This window comes from Lepisma saccharinum, chromosome 15 (genome assembly GCF_977018435.1).
Source record: "Lepisma saccharinum chromosome 15, izLepSacc3.1, whole genome shotgun sequence".
NCBI lineage: Eukaryota > Metazoa > Arthropoda > Insecta > Zygentoma > Lepismatidae > Lepisma > Lepisma saccharinum.
The window spans coordinates 36,469,660-36,483,725 of record NC_139243.1 but is presented as its reverse complement, the minus strand read 5'-3'; the positions used below and the strand labels follow the sequence as shown (position 1 = coordinate 36,483,725).

The window sequence follows — 14,066 nt, the reverse complement described above, 5'->3', positions numbered from 1 at the left end:
GTGCTGAATTAACTGTTCATAGTACTGAAGCTTTTGTAGTAGACGTACCTAAGCTTTAACACATACTTAGATAAAACGAAAGTAAACTGATGAAATTGTAGGCAGCAACCATACTTTGGTACAATATACTAAACTGTTGATATGGAAGATTACAAAAATGTTTATACTGTTCCTCATAAAACATACATATATATTCACAGGGAGACTTAATCGTTACATTAACCTCATTTTTTTTTGTTTTTTTTTGCTGAAATACCGCGAAGTAAATAATTATTATAGAAAGAAGCAGAATCAGAGTGTATGAGTACATACTTCACACAGACATACACAAACACGCAAAATTAAATAACACTAATGTTTTAAATGCTATAAAGAGTCAACTTTGCTTATATACTTTTTGGTCAGCAGCGTCTCAATGAGAACGGATTCTATTTGTTTCTGTTTCGTCATTGGTTTGAGTTCTTTTATATTCGTGTACTTGCTATTTCGAGATCAGTCCATCAAAGAAAGTGGTTCGGATGTCTGAAACTAAATATTGAACAATATGTCCTTGTCTTTGTCACATATGCATGTCACGTGATATCAACAACAACCAAAAACTTCTATCATATCAACTGCACTCGGACGGAATAAAGTGCAACTTGATAAATTGAAATAAATAAGAAATTATAATGTTATTTATTAATTTATTTGGTAATAATACAGACTACCAGACTACAGACTATCATAAGAAAGTCATTAAGAAAAGTACAATCTAGAAAATCAATATTGCGATCTTAGGTTTCCGACGTTTCATTTCACTATTTGATCGCTCAGACCTTCACTTAATAATTGCATAATATCTAGAACCAACCCCTAGGGACATTGACAAAAAAGCACTTACCCCCGTAAAAAGGGGTACATAAAATATATACGATAATGTTAACGCCAATCTTGTCCTCTTCAATATTTATTGACGTTCGTTTCACTGCTTAAGGGTGACACCGGTAAATACACATTAATTTCATAATAACAACAGAACGTAAAAATGTGTTTAAATTCGTAGGTTTTGATGCTAAAACATAACGTACAAAACCGAAACTTTTTTTACTGGCTGAACGTGGGGAAAATAACTTGGATATACTGGTTTTCTATGTGCTACACCGCTAAACGAGCAAGTGAAGGGCCGAAAATAATAAACAAGAAATTAATTGTTACATCTGCAATCGAATAATAAGAGACTACCTCACTGCAGTAGAAAGAAGGAGGTCTCTACACAGACCAATTAAATTGTCGGACCTACATCTGAAACACCAGTAACAGTAGAACGCTGTAAATGCCTTTTTCTTGGGCATGACATAAAGTGCAAAAAATGTTTGTCCCACTCACACATACACTGTTCTACAAAATAAAATGCTTCTTTCTTTTTTATCAAACCTTCTTTCGCATGCCTAACAAATGACGGAAACAGAAGAATTTTTTCGCTGTCCTTCCTTGTGGTGTAAATCCCGATGTAATATATAAAAGGAAAATATTGTTGCTACAAACATACTACTAACGTATATGTATTATTCTCCCTTCTATTTAACAAATCGCAGATACCTGGTCTTCTAATCAAATCTAACATTCTTTTCATTGTGCAGTATAATGGTTTTGAACAGCTCTGTATAAATTTTACCAACGAGAAACTTCAACAATTTTTTAACCATCACATGTTCGTTCTTGAACAAGAAGAGTACGAGCGTGAAGGCATTGAATGGACATTCATTGACTTTGGTATGGATCTGCAGGCTTGCATAGAGTTAATCGAAAAGGTATAATGCATTTGCCAAGAGTTTCTTCCATGAAAGACAAGTTACATTATGGTGTCGGAGTGCCAGCTTCTCATGCAATTATTTAGATGCATGTGGAATCGCAAAGCCATATATTTGAAGAAGTAACATTGTAGTTTAGTTAATATAAATATGCAGAATTTGGCAATCTGCGGCCTAAGTCATTTTAATTAAACGTAAAATTTGTATAATTAACATATTTAAAATATTAATAAATTCAACTGTTTTGGGCAGGCACTCATTAAAAGTTGCTGTAGCTTACTAAAAACAATTAGGGTAAATTATTAGGCAATTTTGCAATAATCAGCTCTTGATTTGTCAATTTAGTTATTTGTATACACACATTTCCAATCCTCAAACTGTATTAAATTTAAAATATAATTACCATTCCTATAAAATTCTCATATTCAGTAAATTATTTTAAATAATTTATGTATATATATATTTCATTTGCATTTCTCTTAATGCAATTAAAAATATACATGGTAGCGATGGTAAAATAGGAAAATCTCTAAAATAGTCTGTAAAATAATCTTTCTATCGTACACATAGACTATATGTGAAAAATCTACGTATCAATGTCCATTTCTTCGTGCCCAATTTTATGATTTTACAAAAAGTTGTGGAACAAAAAAGATGGAAAAATTCAGTTTCTAATTCTAGTTATATTGTAAGAGCCTATTACAGAAGTCAAATTCCTTAACGTTGGAAAAAACTTTTAGAATCTTCTCTTTTTAAAAAAAAATTATATCTTTAAAGGTAAAGACGGGAAATCGATGAAATCTTTGAAGACAAAGAATTTAAATAATTCTATTGTGTATATTTAATTAGTTGTATTGCTAGTTTTGATTTTTGTATTTTATATCTACAAAACAGATAGTTCTCTTCAAAACTACTTATTATTATTTATTAATATTTGTGGCTCTTTACTTGCTTGTCTAATGTAAATTTTGGCGTTATTTGTTACTATTCGTAATTTGCTTTTGAGGGGGATCGCTATAAAATAATATTAGTGGAAATTATGTTCTGCAAATGTGGAGTTATTGTCTCCTTGTAATTGTGCTTTTCTTGTAATAAGATAGAAATCACTGCACGAAAAAAACATGCCGCATGATTCATATTTGTACTGTGTTAAGTGTGCATTGTCTTATGTAACAAATTCCTCTAAGTTAAATGGCATGGGTTTGAATTGCGTTTATTAGTTTGGATGAAGCCTGGAAGAAAAGCTGATAAGGTCAGTAAATCTCAAATACAAATCGTAAGTAGTAAATTTTCCTTATAGAATTTTCTTCCTATCATCATCATAATGGTTAATTTGTAGATAGATACGTATGTTTTAATGAATTATTTTTTCTCTATTTTATCCCCTTGCTTTACATAATCTTTAAAAATATTTTCAATAAATTAAAGAAAAATTCAGGCGTAAGTTTTCAATTTGTGACTTGAAAGCAGAATATATAGATAGATATATACATACTAAGAATTTACAAATTTAATTAAGTTCCTTTGCTGACAAGCCTGAAAATTCATTTTATTGCTTCATATCAGAGCAGATATGCATTACTAAAATTCAGAATTTTCGCACGTCCAATTTTCTAATAATATATGCATTTCCCTATATAGCCTATGGGTATCTTGTCAATCCTGGAGGAAGAGTCTATGTTCCCCAAGGCTACTGACAGAACCTTTGAGGAGAAGTTGAGAAACAACCATTTGGGCAAATCACCAAACTTCCAGAAGCCCAAACCACCAAAGCCTGGCCAGGTTGAGGCTCACTTCGCCATTGTCCACTATGCCGGCACTGTAAGTAAATAACCTGCAGGAATTTAGCAGAGACAAAGAATAAGTGGAAAGTGGAAAGAATAATGCTCTGTCACTCTATTAGTGTGATTATTAAACCACACACCCGCACACGTGACAACTAGATTTTCATTTTTCAAATTTTCTGATTGGCTATCATACATTTATTGTGCCGCAAAAATGCATTTAATGTAATTATACGTATTTCCAACAGTATGTGCTTTAACTCTAAATAGGTTCAGCAGTAGCGCCGATTGGGTGCTAAAACTAAGGGGAAAAAACAGTTTATTTTTTCTTGGAAAACAATGCTTAGCATTAACAGGCCATAGTGCGGGGGCAAAAAGTAACAAAAATTGGGGGTGGGGTGAACTGCCTCCCATGCCCGCCTAATCGCCGCCAGAATTACTTAGCAACTGCCAAGTTTGTTGTTTATTCAATATAGTAATATGAAAATATCAAAATTTCACTTCTCACACATTTTGAAAATACATTTGTCTAATTCCTTATTTTCTCCTATTTTCTAATAAATTTGCATGTAAATCTCGCATTATTAAAGTCATTAATGCCGTATGCAAATGTTATCCATATTATCGAGAAATTTCTACATAATGTACAATATTATTCTGGTATGTTTTTACAAAGATTAGTTTGTGAGAAAAGTTATAATTTAAGTGCAGTGAAGTAAATTGTAACGTGTATAGTTACAGTTTACTAAGTTGTTATATTTCCTGTGTGAAATAAAATCACTATGTCAGGGTCTATGCCTTTGGGAAAATACTTTGTACTCGTAGCTTGTGTTCTGTGATGCACACCATTACTGAAGATACATTTATTCATCACAGGTCGCCTACAACCTTAGTGGATGGCTTGAGAAGAACAAGGATCCCCTGAATGACACAGTGGTGGATCAGTTCAAGAAGGGTACCAACAATCTGGTGATCGAGATCTTCGCTGACCATCCTGGCCAATCTGGTGCTGCTGATGCTGGCGGCGGCAAGGGTACGTGCAATTTTCCTCTTACAAATTATGTGCACCTTTTACAAAAATTATACATTTATTCACAAAAACATAAGTTAATTCTGTCTTGATTAAAGGAACAATTGTGGTGTAGAAGTTGTTATGTATCCAGGAAGATGCTGATTTCATTCAATACATTGTTATTGTTTTATGTAATTTTTGTACATTTTTCAAAAATAGTTTTCTTTAATAGAAATATTCCTACTGTCAGGAAATTCTAGGATATTTAAATTGTTAACTTTACAGCACTTATTACCTGTAAGATTATTATGTATAAGCATTTTAACTGTTCTATTATCCACTTAGACCCCTGACTGAAATGTTGCTTGAAAATGGAAAACCTTTAATATCCTCACCATTGTCTTCATGCTTCCAATAACCTCGTCTTATGAGTCAAATGCGGCCTTAGGAACACAGTACAAAATACTGACAATAGAAGAAACTATTAGAAGTATAGATTTCTCGCATGACAAAATATCTTCTAGTGAAATTAGTTTTCAAACTAGAGTTCAATAGCTTAGATCACTTTCCAAATACATTCAGTTTTCACCTTGTATATAAAATTGTATTAATCGAAAATTACACATGTAATTACAGAATACAATGGACATTTCCACTCAATTTTTTTACAGCAATTTTAAAAACTACACCCTGGAAAAATTACCCCTGCAAGTTTCTCTGCGTTAAATTTAAGGCAAAAACGAGACTTTCAAAGTTGCGAGTATAGCGTTGCGCTCAAAACACGACCCGCCATGTTGATACGTCATGTATGCGTAGCTGGGCTTGACGTCTGCTCTTCGAGCGTTCAGTTTACGTGTAGCCTACGGAGAGCGTGTGCGGCAGTTTAACGATCTGTACAGATTATAATAATGGATGAAAGAGCAATAGTGGAAGGGAAATTATGAATTGTAATGATCATAGTTTTATTATTCTCCCTGATTCCCACGTGCAAGATAAATGAAAGACGTCTCGTCTCCCACGTGCATGTTCTCCAGTCATGCGAAAAATATTGCATCTGAAATTGATTCCTGACCAAATTTTCAAAAATAAATTATAAACTTATATTTATCGAAATTTAACCTGTAGTCCAAAATTAGAATGAGATAAAAGTACGGTATTCATTTTCTCTTTTACTTTCTTTCAGTTTGTGTTTCCTTTTTGTGTGCGCAGTCATTATAAATTGTGATAAAATATTTTTCTGCAGATAAGTATAACGTAGAAGATTACATCAGTTGTACAGAAAACGTCAATATTTAGTTTATGTATAATGGTTACAATGAAATAATGTGTGTAAGATCACATACGGAAATGGTACGATTCAATTTTGTACTGCCTCGTCTCATATCCGAGCGCGTTGGTTTGGTCGGCTCACAACTTCACCAGCAGGGGTTGTATGGGGACAAAACGAGACAGACATGGCAGTCTCGTTTCGAGTTGTTAATGTCTGTCTTGTGTTCATTTGTAAATATCTCATTGATAGTCTCGTCTCGATTTCGAAGGACAATTCTCGTTCTCGTTTCAAGTAAGAAAACAAAAAAAGGATCACAGTACATACTTACCAGATCTATCGACGAAAACGGGATATATCCTGAAAATATATGGAAACCAAACATCCGATTCAGAATTACAACGAGTGAACTGGCGTTATAGTAATTATTAATTATAAACAAAATTCATTATTCATATGAGGAAGTCGCCTTCTATAGTATAAAAAAATTGGTTTAAATGATTATTTTTTCAATATCGTAACCAAGTCTCGAACGAGATCGAGAATCTCGGACAAAGTATCAGTCTCTCCTCTATTTTCCAGAGGCATGTCTCGTAGGGTCTGTTATCGATAATTACAAACCCACCTCGGGCTCTTCTCGGTACCAACCATACTAACAAACAAATGTTTCAGGTTTGACACTCGACTTTGGCACACTGTTCCTCTTTGTGAATATTCTTTCAGTCTTAAATGGGGGTGCTTCCTCGATCCTTAGGAGACAGCTGGGGATTCTTCTATGGTTAACATTAATGTTCCTCATGCACTAGACGAGCTAGCATTTTCACGAGACGAGACGGGACAGACCAAAATCTCGACTCGTCTCGTTGGCAACACTAGTTAACGTGGTAGAAACGACACAGGTTGGGTGATACCAGGTATGCACACACACACACACACACACACACACACTATATATATATATATATATATATATATATATATATATATATATTAAACGTGTGTGTGTGTGAGTGTACATATACGTATACGTATAATGATGCATGCTTTTCATCGATCCACTCGTGGACCCCCCAAGATAAAGCCTATGGATACCACTTAGAATACTATACTCTCTGGTGATACAGATATGGTGCTGATTGTTGTTATTGATGTTGGTACTAATGGGGGTAGTGCCCTCCTGCACCCCGATTTCGAACACTGCTTATCGTTGCGATTATCCAAAAGTGGCAAGAAAAGTGACACAATAGAAGAGAATTCTAAATTTACTACGTGTTTTCGTAGTTACGATTACAGAAAAGCTACGCAAAGGTAGGATAAATACACAATTTTGCAAAATATGTATTTACTGAAGAAAACTATAATTTACTACAGGAAATTGAAAACTCCGCGTACCTTTTTTTATTGAAGAAAATGACGTGTAAACCCGAGTGTTCTAAACGTATTGTTATTTTAAAATTTCTGAACAAAATGTTGTGACGAAAATAATTGTAATACCAGAAAGGCATCCTTGTAACAATAATTTCTTGCCAGTTAGAACCAATGTATTGGCAATGAACAAGACTGTTCAAGTGTTCAGCCATTGACTATTGGTGGCAGCATTGCTTTGTCATTTTGATGGAAAAACCCTCCACCGAGTGGCTGAATTATAATAAATGCTGCCAGTGTTCGGACATAATGCATCTGCAAGAAATGGAGCACTCGTTTTTGTACTGGAATTTTAAGATACTTGTGTTTTTACACAGTAACTATTAACTAATGACTTTTTGTTGTCGTTTCCACGGCCCACGCTAAGTCATGTGGCTACCATTAAACTCTGCCTGCACGCCTCGCTGATACATGACGTCAGCGTACGTCAGAGGCCGTTTTCACTTCAGTGACGTAGTAGATGAATTTCAGCGATGTTTGAAGGCGTATTACTCAAGAACCAAAACAAATATCGGCGAGATATTTTGCTCCCTTCATTTTTGTGTCATAATCCCTAAAATTAATGGATTTAAAAAGTGTTTTATATCGTAGTGGAAAGGTCCATTATTCATCACTTCCTTACGAAAAATTAATGCACATGGTACTAAATTTTACAACAATATCAAATGCCATATTTTGGTTTCTAACATCTTCACGTACTTATTAAAACTCTGCTTTTCAATTATCACTTAAGTAGTGGACTATATTTTATCATATTCTTAAAATTTTTCTTTCATATACAACTTAATATTTGTTGCATATTTTCAATGATTAATACACTCTCTATTCTACTATTGCGCACTCTCTTTAACATAGCTTGAAACTGAATTCTTTACATAACGTTTTGCAATTTTAAAGAGGCTTTTATCATAGTTATTTGTGCGCCTTAGTGTGTCTAGAAAAATATTTTTGAAGAAAGGTTAGCTGCATATTGAAAAAGCTTAGACTGACGTCTAACGTAGAAGACTTAGAACATGTATCAACATTAAAAACAAACCACTAACTCAATCAGCCTAGATAGGAAATCTGCTGACTAAACTTCGTCGCTTTTCGTGGAAATTTTACATTGTACATATTTAATTCACTATTTTTTCTTTCTCGCCTCTCCTTTTTTATCAGGTGGCAAGAGACACAAGGGCTCCGGCTTCCAGACCGTATCCGCCCTCTACAGGGTAAATACAAAATTTGTTTATATTGTTGTCAATAACATCTCTTCTAGTGGTTTCTTCGTTTCATTTAGTTAGTGAACATCGACCATTCCCGAATTGTACTGTCCTCCTAGCTAAAACAAACACCAAAAGAGCAATATTCTTCGTTTCCAAGAAGACAAAAGCCCTCGAAACCGCAATACATTTCAGGACACCTAGTCATAAGTCCCCTTCAACCTTCATCCACGTTGACTAATTATGGTAATGTATGGAAAGCTCTGTCTTGTACTCCTACTCTGTCAACATATCTTCTTCTATCGGACAACAATTATCAAATTCACGGCAGTAGCGGAATTGTGACTGACGTCACGAATTATCACCTGGAAGTTGTGTGACTTGAGTAGAAGTACAATGAGCACATAAAGGCTGTGTAGGTAATTTTTTTACAATGTGGAGTTTTCTTCTCTTCTCTTCCAATAGGTGGACGTGGCAAGAAGGGTGGTGGTTTTGCTACCGTGTCTTCATCCTACAAGGTTTTTATGATAATTTGTATTTGTATGAGTTCCCTGGCCTTTCAATACTTTGATGGGACAAATGTACTGAGAACACCCTGTATTTCTGAAGCATCATAATTTGTCACCTACCAGTTGTAAACTATGTATGGTGACGAATGTACATTGCATCCAACAAACCCACAGTTCACGTGGTGTAGTAGTATTTATTTCCCCTCAATAATCTGAGACTTGAAGGGGGATTTGCAAACCTAATTATGATCCTTTATACCGGAAGGAAATCCTTTGTAGACTTTTGTATGTACCCTTAAATCTGATCAGTAGCTTCATTCTTATGTTTTTTTAAAAAATAAATATATGTTCAAAACAAAATCTCTGCATGCAGTAAACACACAGCATCCATCACATTTATCCTTATGTATCGAGAGTTTTTCTCCACCAGCTGGTTGAAGCTAACCTTCACAACCACTGCTCAGCCACAAACTATAAAATGTAATTTTACCTAGTTCAACCGTATATTAACACAAGTTTATAGCGTAAGTAAAGAGTGCTTTTGGTAGTGTACTTGTTTTTCCCTGACTTTTTATTCTTTGCTAACTTATTTATTAATTTCTAATTTAGATTACCATTATTTTTACTGCAGAAATTATCAAGTAATCAAGTAATGCATCAATGGTAGTAAATATTATATTATAATTTGAGTTCGATCACAAATGAACTATTCTAGTTTCTATGACACTTCATGTTTACACAAAGAAATATTTCTTAAACATAATACAGGGAGGTTATTGCAGCATGCCACCGCTTCAGCATCGGCCGCTTGCCGGCCCAGTCATGCAACAGGTGCCGGCAAATTGCGTAACAGATAGCCCGTAACAGAAACCGCTTGTTTTGTAATGTTTCCACTTTTCACAATTACAGTTACAATTACAATTGAAATAAGCACGTACCTTGTCGCACGGATGCAGGAAAAGGTGTCCTCCCAAATACAAATATTTCCGGCACCTTATTTCTGACATCTAATCTTAGATTAGACATCGCTACTTTATCCTCAGTTGACAGAAAGGGAAGACAGCATCCCGGCGCATAAAGCAAACCGAAAGCGTAAAATGATATTTAAAAGTAATAATAATGATGATCACTAACCTCCTGTGTTATAAGAGATGTTGAAAATGACTTCCTTCAACAGCAATACAACACGTTTCTTAGGTTCAAGAGATCCTGTCTATCGTAATCCCTGACCACTTTTCTGCAAGAATTCGTTTTCACGTAATTATCGTACATAAAAACTCTATGTTCAAGACTATATTTGTTTAACGTCATAAGTAATGAATGAATAACAATTAACACACAATAAAGCACTAGCACACCAACTCAATAACACAGTATAAACAAAACGCGTACTGATAAACGCGAACAGAAGTGAATATGAATGAGCGTAGACTCACTGTCTGGTAGCCGACAGTGTTGCTAACCATTTTTCGGCAATGTCCCTACAGACGTAGTCAAAATGTCCCTACAACTGACCAAATGTCCCTACGCCAAGTAAAGTGACTAAAAAAAAAACACCTCATGAGCATGCAAACAGAAGATAAAATATACACATTTACTTACCAAATCTTTCTGCTCGGTGCTTCCACAATTAATGAAGGAGCGAATTTACAATACAGGACCTCTCCCCGATTTTTTGTAATATTTCGCATACTCACTAATTGAGGCCTCCTAATCACGAATTTGAAGTTAAAATTTGGGGGGTCACGTGTAGAAATTGCAAAATAAGTGACATTGAGTGGTCCGCGATCGGCACGATTGCTTATTATTTACCGGAAGATTTTGTGTTTCCAATACTTAAAAAACGAAATATACATTCCTGATATTACTACGACCCCAAATTTTAACTATGTTTGCCTATCCTAACCTAACCTAACCGTACCTGAATGGTTCGTGGGGCTATCCGTCAATGGTTTGTTGGGCTACCCGTGCATGTTTTTTTCGAGCCCAAATTTTAACTATGTATGCCTAACCTAACTTAACCTAAACTTACCGAGAATGGTCAGTGGGGCTATTCCTGAATGGTTTTGCGGTAATTGTGATTACGAACCGATAAAAAATATTATTTTCGTAGCACTTTAACGGCAAACGTTCATCATCGAAGGCCATTTTCGTATCCTGCAATTTTATGATTGATGTACTGTTGCCAAATTTACCTGTAATCAAATCAGTTCTTCTACATCGTGATTGTCGCTGTCACATGTAAGCACGTTCTTTGGGCAATATACTGAAATCCATAAGTTTATTAATTAGCCCACAGCCATCCTCCTGCACACTCCACCTAACAATCTGTACAACATTAACAACTTTTTTACTGTTCTCTTCCGCCATTCTTACACGATCCATGCTCTCCAAGTATGAAATCAACAGTGTGGCAACGCTGTAGACAGCGTAACTAATTTTAATTTGTTCATATCAACAAATATGGCTACCATACTTGTATACGGAGAATCATTGCGAGAATTGAAAAGCTTATTTTACAACTTCTACACGTTAATGAACATTTTTTCCCCCTCACCCCAACATGTTAACTTGAGATAAATAATCACGAATAATTATTTCGTGAGTATAAGACGTAGCATAGAAATTACAGAAGGGTCCGGTATTGTAAATTCTTGCCTTAATGAATAATAGGGGTGTGCTGGACAGAATTTTTTGGGTCGGGACGGGATCGGGACGGTAATTTTTTTAAATCCCGACATTCGGGACTGAAAAATTTGCAATTTCCCGACCAAGTCGGAAAATTTTCTGGACGGGAAATGTTCGAAATTTCCCGAAGCACTGGAAATCTCGAATTTTACAAGTAATTTTCACTTTAAGTGATTGTTTTTGCATTTCTAGAATAAAAACTTACAACTTTCGATAAGTTCCAGAAACTTACAAGGCAGAAAACGTCGAGAATTAACGACTTTTTAAAGTAAAGAATCCAGCACACCCCTAATGAATAACGTTGAGTCGTTTACTGTTGATTATGTTATTTGAAGTCATACATGCTGCTGCTGTGAAGAGATAGATGTTGGTTGGTGATGCTGTATTTCCTGCATTCTTTAACAATTTTGGTCCCATTTTATTTCCCTTTTTTGTTTTTGTATCACTTAACATTGAAAATATTCTTTCCGTTTCCGCGTTAGAATGCGGCAATGTTAGCACTATTTTCGCGAGAGTGGAAATGTTTTCAAAAAGGAACTTGCCTTGAAAGTTTTTGGTAACCGATAACATGTTCCAAAATTCTGATGGAGATCTGTTAGTTAGTTCTTTTTTCTCCTCCTCGCTAAAGTATCCAGATAAACTAATTCATAAAATGTAATTTACCAAGATTGAAAAAAGTACCTACGTTTTCCCTCATTTGGCAAAATCTGTCCCTACGTTCCTACGCGGGCGAAATTTAGTGAAAAGTCCCTATGCGTAGGGACATGTCCCTACGGTTGGCATCACTGCCGACACGTGCAGTATGAAGCGCCATTTCGCGGCTGACAACTCACCCAACCCCCGATAAGCTGCAGGCGCTGTCGCGACAACTGAGTATAAAGTAGCGATGACTAATCTAAGATTAGACGTCAGAAATAAGGTGCCAGAAATATTTGTATTTGGGAGGACACCTTTTCCTGCATCCGTGCGACAAGGTACGTGCTTATTTCAATTGTAATTGTAACTGTAATTGTGAAAAGTGGAAACATTACAAAACAAGCGGTTTCTGTTACGGGCTATCTGTTACGCAATTTGCCGGCACCTGTTGCATGACTGGGCCGGCAAGCGGCCGATGCTGAAGCGGTGGCATGCTGCAATAACCTCCCTGTAGTTACATTCTGTTTGAATTTCTGCATGTATTCTGTGGGCATTATCATGGGAATGTAAGGAGACTGATGCATTTTTGTGTCCCTATAGGAACAGCTTAACCAGCTGATGACAACTCTGAGGAGCACTCAGCCTCACTTTGTGCGGTGCATTATCCCTAATGAATTGAAGCAGCCAGGTTAGTAAATGAATGTTTTCATTGTCTCTATTCAATCGCTTCACGATCTTCACTATTTTATAAAATAATGCAATTGATAAAGAGCAAGCTTTATCTTTATACATTTTAAACCTTAGACATGTGCAAGTATTTTTTAAAAAAAAAATTGAGTAGTGTTAAACAGTGATATCATGCCTGCCACCCAATTTAACCTAACATAAACAATAAAACAGTGATTTTCTCCCACTTAACCTGAGCAATGAAACTGATTTCTTGACATTCTTGTTTCAACTGCCATCTATCAAGGCAAGAGGTGGACGAAGTTGTGTAAAAAATTCAGAATGAAAATGTAAATGTAACTTTGATATAATTAAGCTTTCTCTCCTTTACTGAATACTTTACTCAATACATATAAATTAAACCATCATGTAAATGAACTTATCATGCGATACACAACACATTGTTATAATTATATAATAAGCTTGAATCACACGCCGACGTGTGAAATTGGGAAATTCTCAGACCTTTGTATTTTGATATAAATTATATGCATATTGAATGTATATTCAATCATGTCATAGAGATCCAACCTCTATAACGTATGGTTATAACGGTACTCTAAATATAGACATTTTCCTCAGTTTTCCTTGCTATTTCTTCTGTCGCCTAGAAAAACGTAACTAAAAAATCTAATTTAGAAACTGAAAATGAAAACATTAAAATTTATCTATATATTACAGCACCGTGTTCTTGATAATTGTGTGGTATGGATCAGTAAAATAAAGTAATTTAAAGCATAAAAAGGCTACAAATAAACAGTCATAAATTACATATTTCGTGCTTCATAAAAAAAAAAATCCAGATCTGCCAAATATGTTATTTTCACTGCAACCAGAGCCAAGTTTTTATATTTACACATTCAACAATATATTTTTCCACTAACAAGAACAATTAAATTTAGTTTCCTACATGCACAGTATGTGAAATCGGCTAACACTCCAGTCAAAATTTCATTACGAAGAATAGAACACCAAGTATTGATTACTCTAGAAGTAAGAAAAAATATTTGTATTTTTTGCAGAG

General features: G+C 35.0%; 1 protein-coding gene across 38 annotated transcripts in view; it reads left to right on the top strand.

The window, feature by feature from the left end:
- Positions 1-14,066, top strand: part of Mhc (myosin heavy chain) — a 95,164-nt gene that overhangs the window by 36,154 nt on the left and 44,944 nt on the right. For 25 of the 38 annotated variants that reach the window (XM_083136843.1, XM_083136849.1, XM_083136840.1 and 22 more), the window contains exons 15-18: positions 3,435-3,614; positions 4,454-4,610; positions 8,949-9,001; positions 12,917-13,004. In XM_083136843.1, coding sequence (XP_082992969.1) covers positions 3,435-3,614; positions 4,454-4,610; positions 8,949-9,001; positions 12,917-13,004 — 478 coding nt within the window. Of the gene's footprint in view, positions 1-1,622; positions 1,794-3,434; positions 3,615-4,453; positions 4,611-8,439; positions 8,493-8,948; positions 9,002-12,916; positions 13,005-14,066 lie in introns of all 38 variants that reach the window. The other 13 variants (XM_083136844.1, XM_083136842.1, XM_083136845.1 and 10 more) reach the window with 3 other exon arrangements.